This window comes from Sturnus vulgaris, chromosome 11 (genome assembly GCF_052056855.1).
Source record: "Sturnus vulgaris isolate bStuVul1 chromosome 11, bStuVul1.hap1, whole genome shotgun sequence".
Taxonomy (NCBI): domain Eukaryota; kingdom Metazoa; phylum Chordata; class Aves; order Passeriformes; family Sturnidae; genus Sturnus; species Sturnus vulgaris.
The window spans coordinates 7363070-7376855 of NC_142253.1; the positions used below are offsets into that span (position 1 = coordinate 7363070).

The 13786-nt window shown below is 41.5% G+C and overlaps 1 protein-coding gene across 1 annotated transcript in view; it reads right to left on the bottom strand.

Annotated features, from left to right (window-relative positions):
• Positions 1-13786, bottom strand: part of PTPRG (protein tyrosine phosphatase receptor type G) — a 389517-nt gene that overhangs the window by 40759 nt on the left and 334972 nt on the right. The window contains exon 14 of the mRNA XM_014872991.2: positions 849-940. Within this exon, the coding sequence (XP_014728477.2) occupies positions 849-940 (92 nt within the window). The remainder of the gene's footprint in view (positions 1-848; positions 941-13786) is intronic.

A 13786-nucleotide genomic window follows, 5' to 3' on the forward strand; every position in this document is an offset into this window, starting at 1 on the left:
TTTTGTAAAATGAGCCTAATTAGCTACAGATTGAATCCCAGATCAATGATGCAGATCCAGAATCTGACGAGGAAACTTAAAACACCTTCAAGAAACAAGTACAAGCCTTTGACAGACTGAGGTCAATATAACAGTTTTGGTATCTTAATTCTGCCTGTGAGACTGACCATCATCAAACAAGGCAGCGGCTGCAAAGGCCACGGTAACACCAAGCTGCTCTCTGTCATCACAGCTTCAAGGCAGCTGCATTCTGCACTTAGTAATTCCCAGGGGAAATGCCTCATGAAGAGAGAATAGCACTACACTCTGCTTCCAGCATCACTCTCAGTATAGCTGAGAGAAGAATTTGACCTTTGGTAACTTTATTAATACCAAATTAACAGATGGCTTTGGACTTTGAGATTGTTTACTTATCCCTGTGTCTCACTGTCCTTTCTGAGAGCCCCAGATTCCACCTCTACACACAGTGAAAGTGGGGGCAAGGCCCCCAGTCTCGAGAGAGCAGTGGAGCTGAATACCCCTCCTCTGCAACCTGCCCTGATGGAGCAGCTGGTTTCACCCTGGATGCAACGTCTCAGTGTTTTCAAGACTTGTTACTCATGTTTTTGACATTTTGCAAAGGTTATTCTGAAATTTCTATTAAAACAAAGTGGGAGAGGTGTCTATGGAAAAATACAGCATTGGCACTCAGAGTCCCATTACAAAGCACATTAAATTAAATGAAGCAGCACCAATACAACAAATTTCTACGAAAACCCCATGATTTATCACAAGCACAACCTTCTCTTCTTTATGTAATTAATCCAGACTCCAAGTAGTACAAACACAGGAGATTAAGCCAGTCTTACCTGGAATAGGTATAATGGGAATACTTTCATTGGGGACCACACGGGGGGAACTGCTGTCCTCCACATAGAAATGAGCAGTCTGAAAACACTTTCTGTTAAAGACAAAAGAAAAAAAAATAGATTCATGGTGTGAAACACTGCTCTCTGAAAAAACTTTTGCACATGTTCTGTTTCTCCATTTCTGTTCCATACTTTCAGATCTTATAATTTTAAAACATTGATACACGAAAACATGCTTGTTTTCTACAATTACAATCCTTATTCAAGATTCTGGTGTGCTCTAATTCACTGACATCTGACATCCACCCATCATAAATGACTCTATACATTATTGTTAGGTACTATTGAATACGAAATTATAATCAGAAAAGTTAGTGGCTGCAAAACAGGTTTCAAATACATCATTCAGAAAGGAACTCTGCACACAAGAAACACATTCAGCATCCAATTCAAGCCCAAATCCACCTAAGACACTCAATTTCCAGGGAAAATACACTTACTGTAAAAGTTTCTGCTGTGTAACAACCACCAGTAATACAGCATCTGTAACTGCTGCATATCTTGATGTTCTGCTATGAAAGTTTTCCTTCAAACATTAAGGTTTTTTGTTTGCTTGCTTTTTAACACCAATGCCATATAACCTTCATCCCATCCTTCTCCTGTAAACTTGTATTACATATACTGGTACACAAAAATCCAATAGACACTTCCCTTGGGCCCCAGGACTCCTCTCTAAAAAGGCCTACAATGAAGAGCAGAACTTAAATCCACCTGACTCTTTTTTACCTGTATTTAATGCAAAGCAGAGAGCACAAGCTGGTCATCACAGAAAAGGTACTGAGCAGAATAACATCAAGAGATCCGGGGAGACTCTGCATGGTGATGTTAACTGAGGCAGGGTTTTCCAACGCCAGCGTCACTGCTCATTGCTGACTTAATGAGCTGCTTGAGGCTGGAACTGAATATTTAATGAGTCTTGCTTGGTGTGAGCAGCTATTGTGGCAGGAGAAGGGTCTGCTCTCATCTGTCGAGGCACTAAACAATAGCTCCCCAGTGCAGAAAATCCCCCTCGCTGTCGCCCTTCAACTGCTCCTCAACACCTGGGCAAAGTTTGTGGGGGCCTGGAGAACTGTGCCTTTGCCAAGTTGCAGGTTCCCTTGCTCCAACATATCTGCACGTGTAGCTTCCAAGCTGCTGCAGTTTACTGCTCTGCAGTTTGCTGCTCTGCAACTCAGGCTTTGTGCTCTCCATGCAGTGCCCATCGTCAGAGAAAAGTCATTTGTGCTCCCTTTGTTCCCAACGTCCAGACATGACAGGGAGAAAAAAAGTCACTGAAAACCAAACCACTCTCTTAGGTGAAACCAGGATCTAAAATAATCACAGGTGCTTGCTTTCCATGCATTTGTACTTTCTAGTGCACAGGCACAGTGCTTTGTAACTCAAGCACAAGCTATGGCAGCACAAGTACAACTTAAGACAATACAGAAGCAGGAGAGAGTGGATTTCACAGCATGGAGTCACTGTCTGGGAGCAGCTTTCTATTTTCAGGCATGATGGCTTGCATTTTGCTGAAGTTATATATTTAGTGAGCATACTTTTGTTAAGAAACACCATAAGGTGAATTCACACAAGAGGATGCAAGATGTGCAATAGTCTCACAGCATTTAAAAACATGGGTTGAACTCCCCCCGCCTCACCACTTGCTCCCTGTTCTCATTTTTTTTTTGGCAGGCTTTATTTTGGACAATGCACACCCTGGGGGCACGCAGCAGAATAAATCAGTCACACATAAAGAAGAAACTATGAATATGAAACAGGCAAAATGTTCCTGATTTTGATGTATTTGGGGCTCTTTCCCTTGAGTCAATACTACGGAAATCCTTGAATGGCTTCTCCTGGTAATGAAAGCCTTAAAAAGGTGTTTGATAAAAAGACAGACATTTATGCAGGGATTTAAAGGATTTTTATAAGCTGATGATATTGAAGAAAAGCAATTTTTTTTTGTTAATTTGTTATTTTATACTCTCAGAGGCTCTGAAAGGCTGGCATTATGGTTTTTATACACAGCCATAAGATGGCTTTTTCTTAATAGCCTCAAAACATGTAAATGTGTCAGATAATCACACTGTGCAATATTTTAAGGCCCATGATGGCAATAGCTGAATACCCAGCCCAGCACAACTCTGCTGAGCACAATGTTGGATTAAAAATGTATTAAATTAATATTTCACATAGTAAAGTTTGCTACAATCATTAACGTCATTTAAAATTCTGCATTTCAGCCCTGGAAGACTTCCTGCAGAGGCAGACACCTTAGACTTTGACTAAAGGTTTTCTCAAGTCACAAACATCACACTCTTGTCTAATGTACATATGTAATCCAGCACTTTCATTACTTTACAATACTGGATACTGGCACATTAGGTAAAGACATCTCTCAAACTTTTTTTTTCCTACACTTGTTCATAATAGCTGAAAATATTCTAAGTTTAGCCTCTACTGCTGAGCTTACTGCACAGGCCATTGCATCCCTGTTCTGGAGACCCCTCCTGTGTTTCAGATCTTTAAAAGATCTTTTATGGGTTTTACAAATTCACTGAATGAATTTTGCAGCAAGTTCTGCTTACTGGGTCTATTTCCCACTCTGGCATCTTTCCTCTGTGCAGCTCCAGGAGGGAACACATCTCGGGGTGCCAGGCAGATGACTCCAGTTTGGATAATGTTCATTCTTCCTGAGTAAGGAAACACCTGGTCCCTAGTAGAGCCTTCTGGAAAGTCATGTCTGGTCTGTAGTAATAAATACTGATAGCTGCCATCAACGCTACTGAGAGGCATTTCAGGCAATTCAGTATCTGTCTCTTCCTCCAGTTTAGGATGCTTCTTTCTATCCCTTGGCATTTCCTCTTCCCATTACCTTTTCCTCCAGACACAAACCTTAAGAGGCAGCAGTTGCTAAGGCTACAAGAGGCTGCAGTAAATCTGAGTGTATATATGGGGAGGGCTGGATAAAGGAAAAGGATGAGAGCAGGAAATTGCCTGCTTTGAGCCACCAGAGAGTGAAGAGAGGGGACAGAGGGGAGTGGATGCAGGGCTAGACAAGGTGCAAATCTACACCTATTTTCACATAAGCACTTCAGTCTGTAACTTTTAACTCCACTGTGTATACATGGGCAGGTGTTCACATATCTGTGCCCATTTGCTCAGAAAACCAACACTATCAACGGAAAAATATAACAGGCCTTTTTTCCCTAATAGAAATAGTCCATAGTGAATGCACAACTGGGATTTGTCATGGTTATTAATGATTATTAAAACTTAACAACTGAAACACTTATTTTAGAATAATTATTGTATTTCTGCAGCACTGGTTGAGGAAAAAAAAATCACAATTTTGATTCACTTCTAAAAGATTTTGGGGAGCCACAGCTTTTCTGTGAAATACCAAATAGTCTGTTGTCTCTGAAATATGCCCGTGAGCAGTGAAGCACACCATTTTCTCTAGCCCCATATGTTTTTGTGGCTCTCTTTCCCTGGGGTACAATAACTGTGTGAGATTGTGGTGATCAGACACACAGTTGTCACATATGGACCCAAATGCAGAAGTAAAACACGGCAAGATTAGCATCTCCCCAGAGAAGCAGCAGAGGCAGGGTCTGGAATGCAAAGACAATGTGAGGGAGAACATCCCCCTGCCCAGAAAATTTTTGCAGAGGTACTGGCTGTGAGTTACTAAAGCAAACTAACAGGATTCAAAGTCCAGAGCAGCAGCACCTTATTACTAAGAAGAAAGCATAAAAATATGCCAAAAGATGGTCCTGATTAGCTGGGTTAAATGCTTGTTCCATCTCTTCTGAGCAAAATACCAGATTAACTTCTGTATAAGAGATGCCTTGTGAGATTTTGACATTCCAAACAGGTTTCCTTGGTTATTAGTTACTAAAGCTCAAGCAGCTTCTCCTTTATACTCCTCTAAAAGCAAGAGGGAGAACTAGCTCACATAATGGCCTGAAAGCATGGATGCATTTTATTTTTGTGTAGAAGGGAGTGCCTCAGTGTTAATACTGCCTCCAATGCAAACACAGCTCGGCTGCAGACAATGGGAGTGCTGGGAATTGCTCCGAGGGCACTGCCTGGCTTTTACTACTCAATACTGGCTCTAGGACAGGCAGCATCCCCTGATCTGTGATGACAGGCAGGATCTGTGAGCTCTGGAGCAGCCAGGGCAGGGAGAGGAGGAGCCAGGATTATGGTGAGGAACAAGCAATTGCCTCTGCACTGGCTGGCTGGAACCACCAGGGCAGTGACTGAACACAGGAAAAACCAAAGGGGAGTGTTTCACATTCTGGGGACACCCAAGAGCCATGCCCTGCCTCACGCTGAAGCAACGAGCACACTCATTGCTCCTTGTTCTCTTGTCCTTCTTCCAGGTGTTGATGGCTGGAGCAGTGTGTATTCCCTCTCCAAGGCCAGCCAGATTTATATTACTTTATTTCTGTACCAGCATCTAGGTTTTTTCCTGGGTCATTACCTGCTAAAGCATGACTGATTCAGGGGCAGATGGCTTGAAAGGGTCCTGTAGGCCTTTTCACTACTGCCAGAGCAGGGCAAATCTTGTCCTTCAGGCACCCTTTCTCCAGAAACAGCCTCCCACAGTCAGAACCTCTGCAGAATATATATTTGTTAACAACGAGGCCAATAGTCTCTGCAGCCATCCTACTTTTACACACAATTTTTAGCTGGTGGGAAGAACAGTAAAGATGGAATAAGAGTCAGACTAGGATCTGTAAGGGACCTCTAAACCAGACTGCACAGGACATGGCTTAGTCTTTACCAAATGCAACCTGGATACAGGCATTCATTCCCCATGCTCCTCCATCACGGGGGTGTCTGCAACTAACTCCTAAACAAGGATGTAAAGAGAGGAAACGATCCCTTTCACTACCTCTGTACATTCATTCTCACTTTCAATAGAAGAAAAGCTGCTTCAGATTCCCATTGAACTGTTTTGCATGTTTTTCAGGAGACACAATTAAGATTGGTTTCTGCTGGCACCAAAACCAGAGTATGTATGCAGTCGAGTGTACTAGTAACACATGGCTCTGCACTTTAAACTAGCTTCACTATTCCTTGGCAAGCATTTGTCACTGTCAGAATTGGCAATGACTCCTCAGAAAAGAGCACAGACTTCAGAACAACAGAAGTGCTGCAAATCATGACCATGTCACCAGCAGAGCAGTGGATGGGAGCCTGGACAACAGCTGTCTGCAGTCTGCACTGCTCTAGCTGGGGTCATCAGTCACCGATTTTTATGAGCAATAAAACTGACTCAAGCGTTAAGAAGAAAAAGAGGAGAGAAAACCACACGAAAAAAGAGCTGATCTTATGAATATGAATAAGTGACCAGCATGGAGCAGTGATATTACATTCATTCTATCAGAGAGGCATCTGCATTTACTATTTTTGGCCAGAAAATGGCTTATATTGCCCTAATTTTCTACAGTTATTTTCCTTCATAGGTCTTAATACTTAATGACCAGAATTCAAAAGCCAAGTTATAAAAGAACCTGTGCCATGCTGGAGCAGTAAGGCACTGAATGCTGACTGAACTTGAGCTGCTGGAGGATGTACAAAGCAGGAATGCATAAAAACCAGGAGAATAAAGGAAAGCTGATAAAGGAGGAAAATTTCCCTACAGTAAAGCTGATTTTCCAGCAGATCCCTCCTGAAGACCATTTGAAGACCAGGAAAAAGACTGGGAGATGGCAGATGGAAAGAAGAAAAAAAGAAGGTGGACCAAACTTCAAGACAGTATTTGTACTGAAGAATGTACCACTAGTAAAATTGTCCAGTTGAAAAACTAATCTGCAAACAAGACTAGGGATTTCTGACACAAAATGACAGCTAATTTAATATTTATGGCCTAAATTTGCCAGCTGACTACACAGCTCTCCACAAAATTAAAAATCCTCTTCTCCCAATCCTCTGAGATCCTATCCTGCACCAAGACCCAGACACCCATTTATATCACATACACTATTGAACTCAGGCATTATGTGAGACATAATGATTTTTAGAAGGGTATTCAAATAATTAAACAGTTAAGAATTGACAACATCCCCAGATGGGCTGCCTTCATGTCCTCCCCCTTCATCAGCTGCGTGACCAGAGAGCACCCAGGTGGCCAGTGCAGAAATGCACTTAGAAATCTCTTTAATTGCAAATCATGTGGATAAGTCTTAGTTTAACTCAGCCCAAACCTTTTCCACGCTTCCTTGTCCCATCATCCTGGTGTCCCTGGAGAACAGTGAAGGCAATGGGGAAACCTTATTTGTGATGACACTTGGTCCCGTGACACTTGGTAGCTAATTACTCTCCTGGTGACCTCTGACAGGGCCAGAGGCACCAAACCTTCCGCTCCTGCTTTAATCAATACTCACAACAGCTGCCTTGGATACACTCAGCAATTTTACAGATGACTGAATGGGTTTACTCATCAGTATTTTCTGCTGCAAGAGAACAAGCTCCTTGGTTATATGTTACCACTCAGAACTTTATATCTTCAGGCAAAAATAGGGTAGACATACCTCTAAGTGGTATCTTAAAGTGGTTTAAAATTAGGCACAGTGTTCAAAACCAAAGGAAAACCTGACCCTATTAATTTTCTTCTCCCTGAGCCAAGCATTTATGTAATGCAACATTCATAACAAAGGCTAGAAAATTACAGAGGAAAACAAAGTCATGCCTTTTCCAATCAAATAATTCCTCAGGCACTTCCTATAAAATGTGTGTTTCCAATGCCCAAAACATCATGTAATATTAAAAAGGAACCTTAAAACTTTCTCACAAAAGAAAGCTGTATTTAAGCAAGTGAAGAACTGTTCTATAATCACAAGAGCCACAGCAATCAATGAAGATTGCCTCTTACTAGAGAGGAGCTTTTAGTAGCACCTCCAAGATCTCAAAATTTGGTATACTTGGTATTATCATTTCAGGACATGAATTCCTTTTGGGATGGTGAATCTTAGGAAACGAATTAATAAAAACAGGGTCACACATTGGGATGTTAAAACGCAGATGATTTTAAATGCAAAATGTAATTCCTATGGAATGGACACAGTGTTATAAGAAAACCAAAATGGAGATGATCCAACCTAGGAGAGGACAACAGAAACAGAATATTCACATAAATGTCCCTAATTAATCCCACCTAATTACTCTCAAAACAGAAGAGCTCTCCTATCGCCTTCACAAAAAATATCATTTTCTTCCTCCAAATGGGACATCAGGACATTCAATTGACAGATATTTTAGGTATCCCAAGGCTCAGTCTGCAATCTAACACAAGAGTCTCGTAAAAATTAAAGCACAGCTTGTTCCACAGTTTTGATGTCCCTGCCCATCTTGGGGCAGAAATGCCAGTTTGTTAAATATAATGAAATACTCAGTGGGAAGCTTCATCTTTCTCAACACATGTGTCCATGTGCAGCTGGACTAAAGCGGCATGGGAGAACTAGGAAGAATTCCCAACACTGCTGGACATAATTCATGTTTAGCTTATCTGGGGCCAAGATAAATATTAAAAGAGTAATTATTTCCTTTCTCTCTTAATCATTGAGTATTTGGAAGGTGGGCTTTTTCACTGGCCACTTAAACAAGAAATAACTACTTTAAAAATTTTATGGTCTCGCTGTTAACTCTGTTTAAAACACAATTAGAAATAGCATTACACCTTTGGAAGCACAGCACAAAGGAAAAGAAAAGAGCAGCTGGCACCAAAGCAGAGGAGCAAATAATTTAGTACCTTGTAGATAATAGGAACACTGAAAATACACTACTTAGTGCTGGTGCTCTAACAGGGCTACGTCCATCACCTCATCATGCTAATATAGACAGACTGGGTGGCAGCCAGCTGGTCCTTCCTCCCCACCCACCTCGCTGAAAGCAAAGATTTGTAAGCCTCCCAATAATAAACCTGGACAGAAATCTTGAGGATCATTAATCTCGCTATCAATCAACCCATTTGGAGATTTGCTTCTTGCAGTCGCTGATGCTAATCAGAGCCTGAGTCGAGAGCTCTGGGGAAGCCTGGAGTGTTAGTCTGAGGAATTGCTTTAATGAGTTTCTTGCATTCAAAGGTTAACAAATGTGACAAGGAAACACAAACATTGGGGCAATACATGGCCAACCACTGAACCAGACCACTGAGAGTTACCATGCTGTGTGCTGTGCTGCAGTGTGAGGAATACACCCCTACCTCAAGTGAGACCCAGGGACCTCTCTCTGATGCCATGGAGACACACAGGTACTGAGAGCTTGGACTATGCCAGCACTCCTTGTCTGCTGGGCTTCCTACCCTGCTGTGCTGCACAGCAGCATTTGCTGAAGTGGTTTCTGGTTAAATCAGGCAGCCAGCGTGGTGTGAACATCCCCACTGGGCTCCCTTGGCCAGCCACTGCAGACCCACATCAATTAACATATCACAATGAAAAGCCCCCACATCAGCAGGACCCTTCCAGTAGCATCTGCCTTAAACTACCGTATTTTCTGTGAGAATGTTTCTACAAAATAAATAGCATCTACAACAACAACAACATAAATCCTGAGATAATTAAACTACCAGCAAAATCTTATTAATACCAAAAAATCAGACAGTAGCATTAAGCATTGTCTTAGGTTACAGGGTAAGATGTAATCAAAAGTATGTATTCTATGACCATCTCCATAAGCCTGAAAACCAGGTGGGGCAGTGTTCTTTATCTCTTCCATGTCACACCCCTGATAACTCCCTTTGGGGGATATCTTCTGTTAATGAGCCATCAAGACCTTACTGAATGACTCAAAAAATTATGTCATCCATTGTGAGATGCTCCGCCCGGTGGGGGGAACCAAACATTCCTACCTGGATATAATCTGAGATTTGGAACAGTATGAGCAGGACTACCTCCTGGATTCCCAGAGGACAAGAGCTACATAACTACCACTGGACCTTCAGAGGAAGACCTGACCCTTCTACAGGATCACCACTTCAACAGAACCACATCTATCTCTCCAACAGGACTGCAGCCACCATTTACTGGGACTGCTACCACCACCCTGACCAACAGGGTGTCAGGTTCTATCCTGACTGTCAGTTTAAGACAGTGCTTTCTGCTTTTATTTTAATTTTCCCATGAAATTATAGTTCTGACTTGGAAGCTCTCATTGGTTTGTTTTCAAACAAGTACAAGGATACACAGGCATAATAAAGAAACACAGGAAACAAAAACAATGTATGCTTTAAACTACCATTTCCACAGACCAAATGAGCCATAAGAAAAAATCTAGAAATATTATAAGCAAGTAACAGAGGCAGAATCCACTATATCATGTGGCAGAGGAGACTGGAAGCATGATTCTGACAGTGCATGAAATAAAGAGAGTAAGAGTTCCCTTTTCTAAACATTTATTAAGAAAAGGACATCTTGGAAGTTTCAGGCTTATAAACCATTCAGAGCTTATTGAATTTTAGTACCAAGGAAATACACATTTATTACACAAAAAGGATTCTAAGTATGAGGCATATCAGAAAAGTTACCACAATGTCTAATAGCAGACTTCTAATTACATAGAAGAGCCAAGAATTGAAAAATTATAAAGTAACAGACGTAGAAGAGATTTTTCCATTTAAAAAATCAGTTGAAATTATTTTGAAAATTAGACACAGAAAACTAGAAACTGATTTCATCCTCATCACAAATTCCTTTGCACTAAGCACATACTCTGGCAAATAAAACATTGCTCTCATGTTGTCTTGATCACTGTGTAGAAACAGCTACGAATCATAGGAGCAGAACATTTTGGTTTGAGACAAAAGCACATTGCAGATAAGCAAAACAGGAGAAATTCACTCAACCTGTATTAATTATTAGAGCCCTTAACACCAGATGCAGTTTAATATATTTTCTACTTATGGACTGTTCTCTTTATTTGCAGTACTTCTAAAGCTTAAACCTATCTTTTACTAAATTCTTGATAACCTTTCAGTGTTGATAAATGTGGGACTGGGGAAAAGGAGAAAAAAAGCCCACAAGAACTGCAGTTCACATCTCAGGAAAAATGTGTTTCTTAACGTATGAAGAGATGTGCCTGGATGCACGAGACACTTGCTCAGAAGCAGACATGTAATTAAACACAAGCTCTTGGCTCTGATTTTCCTTTTCTTGAAGCTCATGAAGGGCTGTGGTTGCTGTGGCAGACACAGTGTCCTGGAGGAATGTAGTAGATGTCTGTCCCAGGTGAGCTGTTCAGCCCTGGCAGCTCTAGCAATCCACATTCATTTTCCTCCTGCTGTATTCATGCATTTCATTTCCATGTCCTGATGTGATCTTTGGTGGTGCTCTGGCTGCCATCATACTCTGAGCTTGGGAGAAGAAAAGACAGGAGCCATCACCATGGCCAGCCAGACACATCCAGGTGTGCAGAAAAGGGAGATTCCAGTGGGGACTGATGTCCTGCTGTTAAACCCATCCCAAATATTTTCATCTCTGCTCGTATCTGAGAAATGTAGTAACAAGTTCCTGCTTTATTCTAGTGCTTTAATTCAAGGGCTTTTGTGAGCTAAAAATGTTAAAAATGCAGACTAAACAGCAGAGTATTTTGCCACTATTTCTGGTAGTTTTGTCCCAGACATTTGGTTTCAGATCTGTGATTTCCTGTCGAGAACACACAAGTGTGAAATACTTGTTGATCCGTTTATTCATTTGCCTCCTGGCTGATCGTAGCCATTTTGACAGAATGGATAAATTGACTTGCTCCTTGCTGGTTTGTTTTTTTTTTTTTTCCCACATGCTTCTCTATCAGCCTGGAAGCACTGCCCTGGCTATCACTCCTACACCCTCACTTTACATTCTGTACCCTCCTTTTAGAGGCTTGCTAAGCCAATTTCACACAATACCCAGGTTGTCTGAAATGCCACAAACAAACTCTTGCTATAGCAGCTTCTGCAACTCCATCTGCCAGATGAAAACAATACATAATATTTAGAGAAATTATTTTTGAACAATTCAAACTCAATGAATACTTTACATCACTCTTTACAACACAAGATATATCTGGCAACTGCACTTGGTTTCTTGAGATAGGACTTAGCCATTTATCTACAACACATCTCAGCAAACCTTTTATTTTTCCAAATCACAAACAATTTGGAAAGGGGACAACTCTTGATGATCCTCATTGTAGGAAATGGCAAAGGTAATAGCTTCAAGTGATCAAGCAGAAGCCTGTAATATCAGCAGAAGATTTTCAGTGCAAAGTAATTTCAGCAGGCTAACAAATGAGTCACTTTTCTCCAACAGACGTGTAACAGGACAGTGCATTAATTGATGTGTCCTTTACTGCAAAACATACTGTCTCCCTCTGGAGAGGGAGGACTGCAGCAATGGGATAGAGCATTGTCAGGAAAAAGCTGAATAATGCAAACTTGGCACCATCACATAGTAGCTAAATGTTGATTAATGGAAATCATGAGACATTCAAAGGGACAGGTCCCAGGCTCCAAATTATGCTCCACTCTTGTATTGCCCCTGTGTGATTATAGCAAGTTTGCATACAATTTGCTGCTCCCTCTTCTAATTGGATTCCTGCAAAGGGCATTTTGCTGTGCCATGAGCTTGTCACTTTATATCCTGCTTTAACTCCAAACCACTCAATTAATATTAAATTCCATCTATTATAAAAGCATTTGTTTCTAGCCACACAATGCTATCAGTAGCCATCTCATTAATATTTATTCCCCAAAATGACCCACTGATGTTAAGATTTCACATACAAGTAGTAACTTCAAAAGGGGAAAATATGTGAAGCCAAGAAGGTCAAGACAGAACATGAGTTGTGACAAAAAGCATTCAACCCATATGTATTTAACTCATTCTTTGCAGAAAGCTCAGTGAATACAATAAAGTTGGTGGAGAGCAATGACAATGTAAATGTTAATTCAGTCACCAGAACAAAATAAGCAGGGAGGTTGCCAATATATCTCTCTCCGGGATGGAAAGTTGCTGTATTTGGCACACTGAGGGAAAAAATTCTGGAAAGAGGATGGAAGGGGAATGCTTACTCCCTGCCTCATTTCCCCAAGAGGTGAGCTGCCTACTTTCCAGGTTTATAAAAGACAAACAAAACCCAAATCAGGAAATTGAGAACTGTGGATAACTTTAAACCCTGGGTTAAGATTGAAGGCCCTTTTCCTCAGAATCCTCTTCTGTGCTAATCACACAGGAAATTAGCACAGCTTGTCCCAGCTTTGCAGTGCAGAAGCCCTGCTGGACTCAACACTCACTGTCCAGGGAGTGAAGGAGGAGAGGGCTGCAGATGGGTTTAAGTGTTTCAAAACTGCTGGAAAGCTCAGGGACTCCCTTGCAGCATAAGGAAGCATTGGTAAGGAAAGAGAGGATCCAAGTGCAAGCTCAGACCCTAGAGACAGCACTGCAACTCACTAACACACTCAGTAACACAGATTTTTCATTGCCCCGTGGGCCCAGCTGCAGCTTAGGTTATCCCAAAGGTTGGTGAAATGGGATCATTTCTCCTGTGCCCAGCTGTTTCTCACGCAGAAGGATCCTGAGAGTGAGATTACACAGCCTGATGTGGAGATGCAGCAGCTATTGAGAATGTGAATCAAATGCAGTGATCTCTTCTGCTCTCTTATTCTCTGCACTTTGAATAAAACTAGGCTGCAGGGACAACAGGTCTCTTTCTAGTAGTCTCTACCTGTACCTTTAAGCTATATGACAGGGAGCTTGTTCTCTGTAGCTCTGTGGCTAACAAAACCACATGTTGAACTCTCACCTTCTGCTATCACAAAGACCTCAACTAATTCCCTGCAGCTCATCAGCACTGCTTTTGAAAAGGTCCAGACTCTGCAAAAAAACAGATGGAAACTATACTTATGGGCTTTT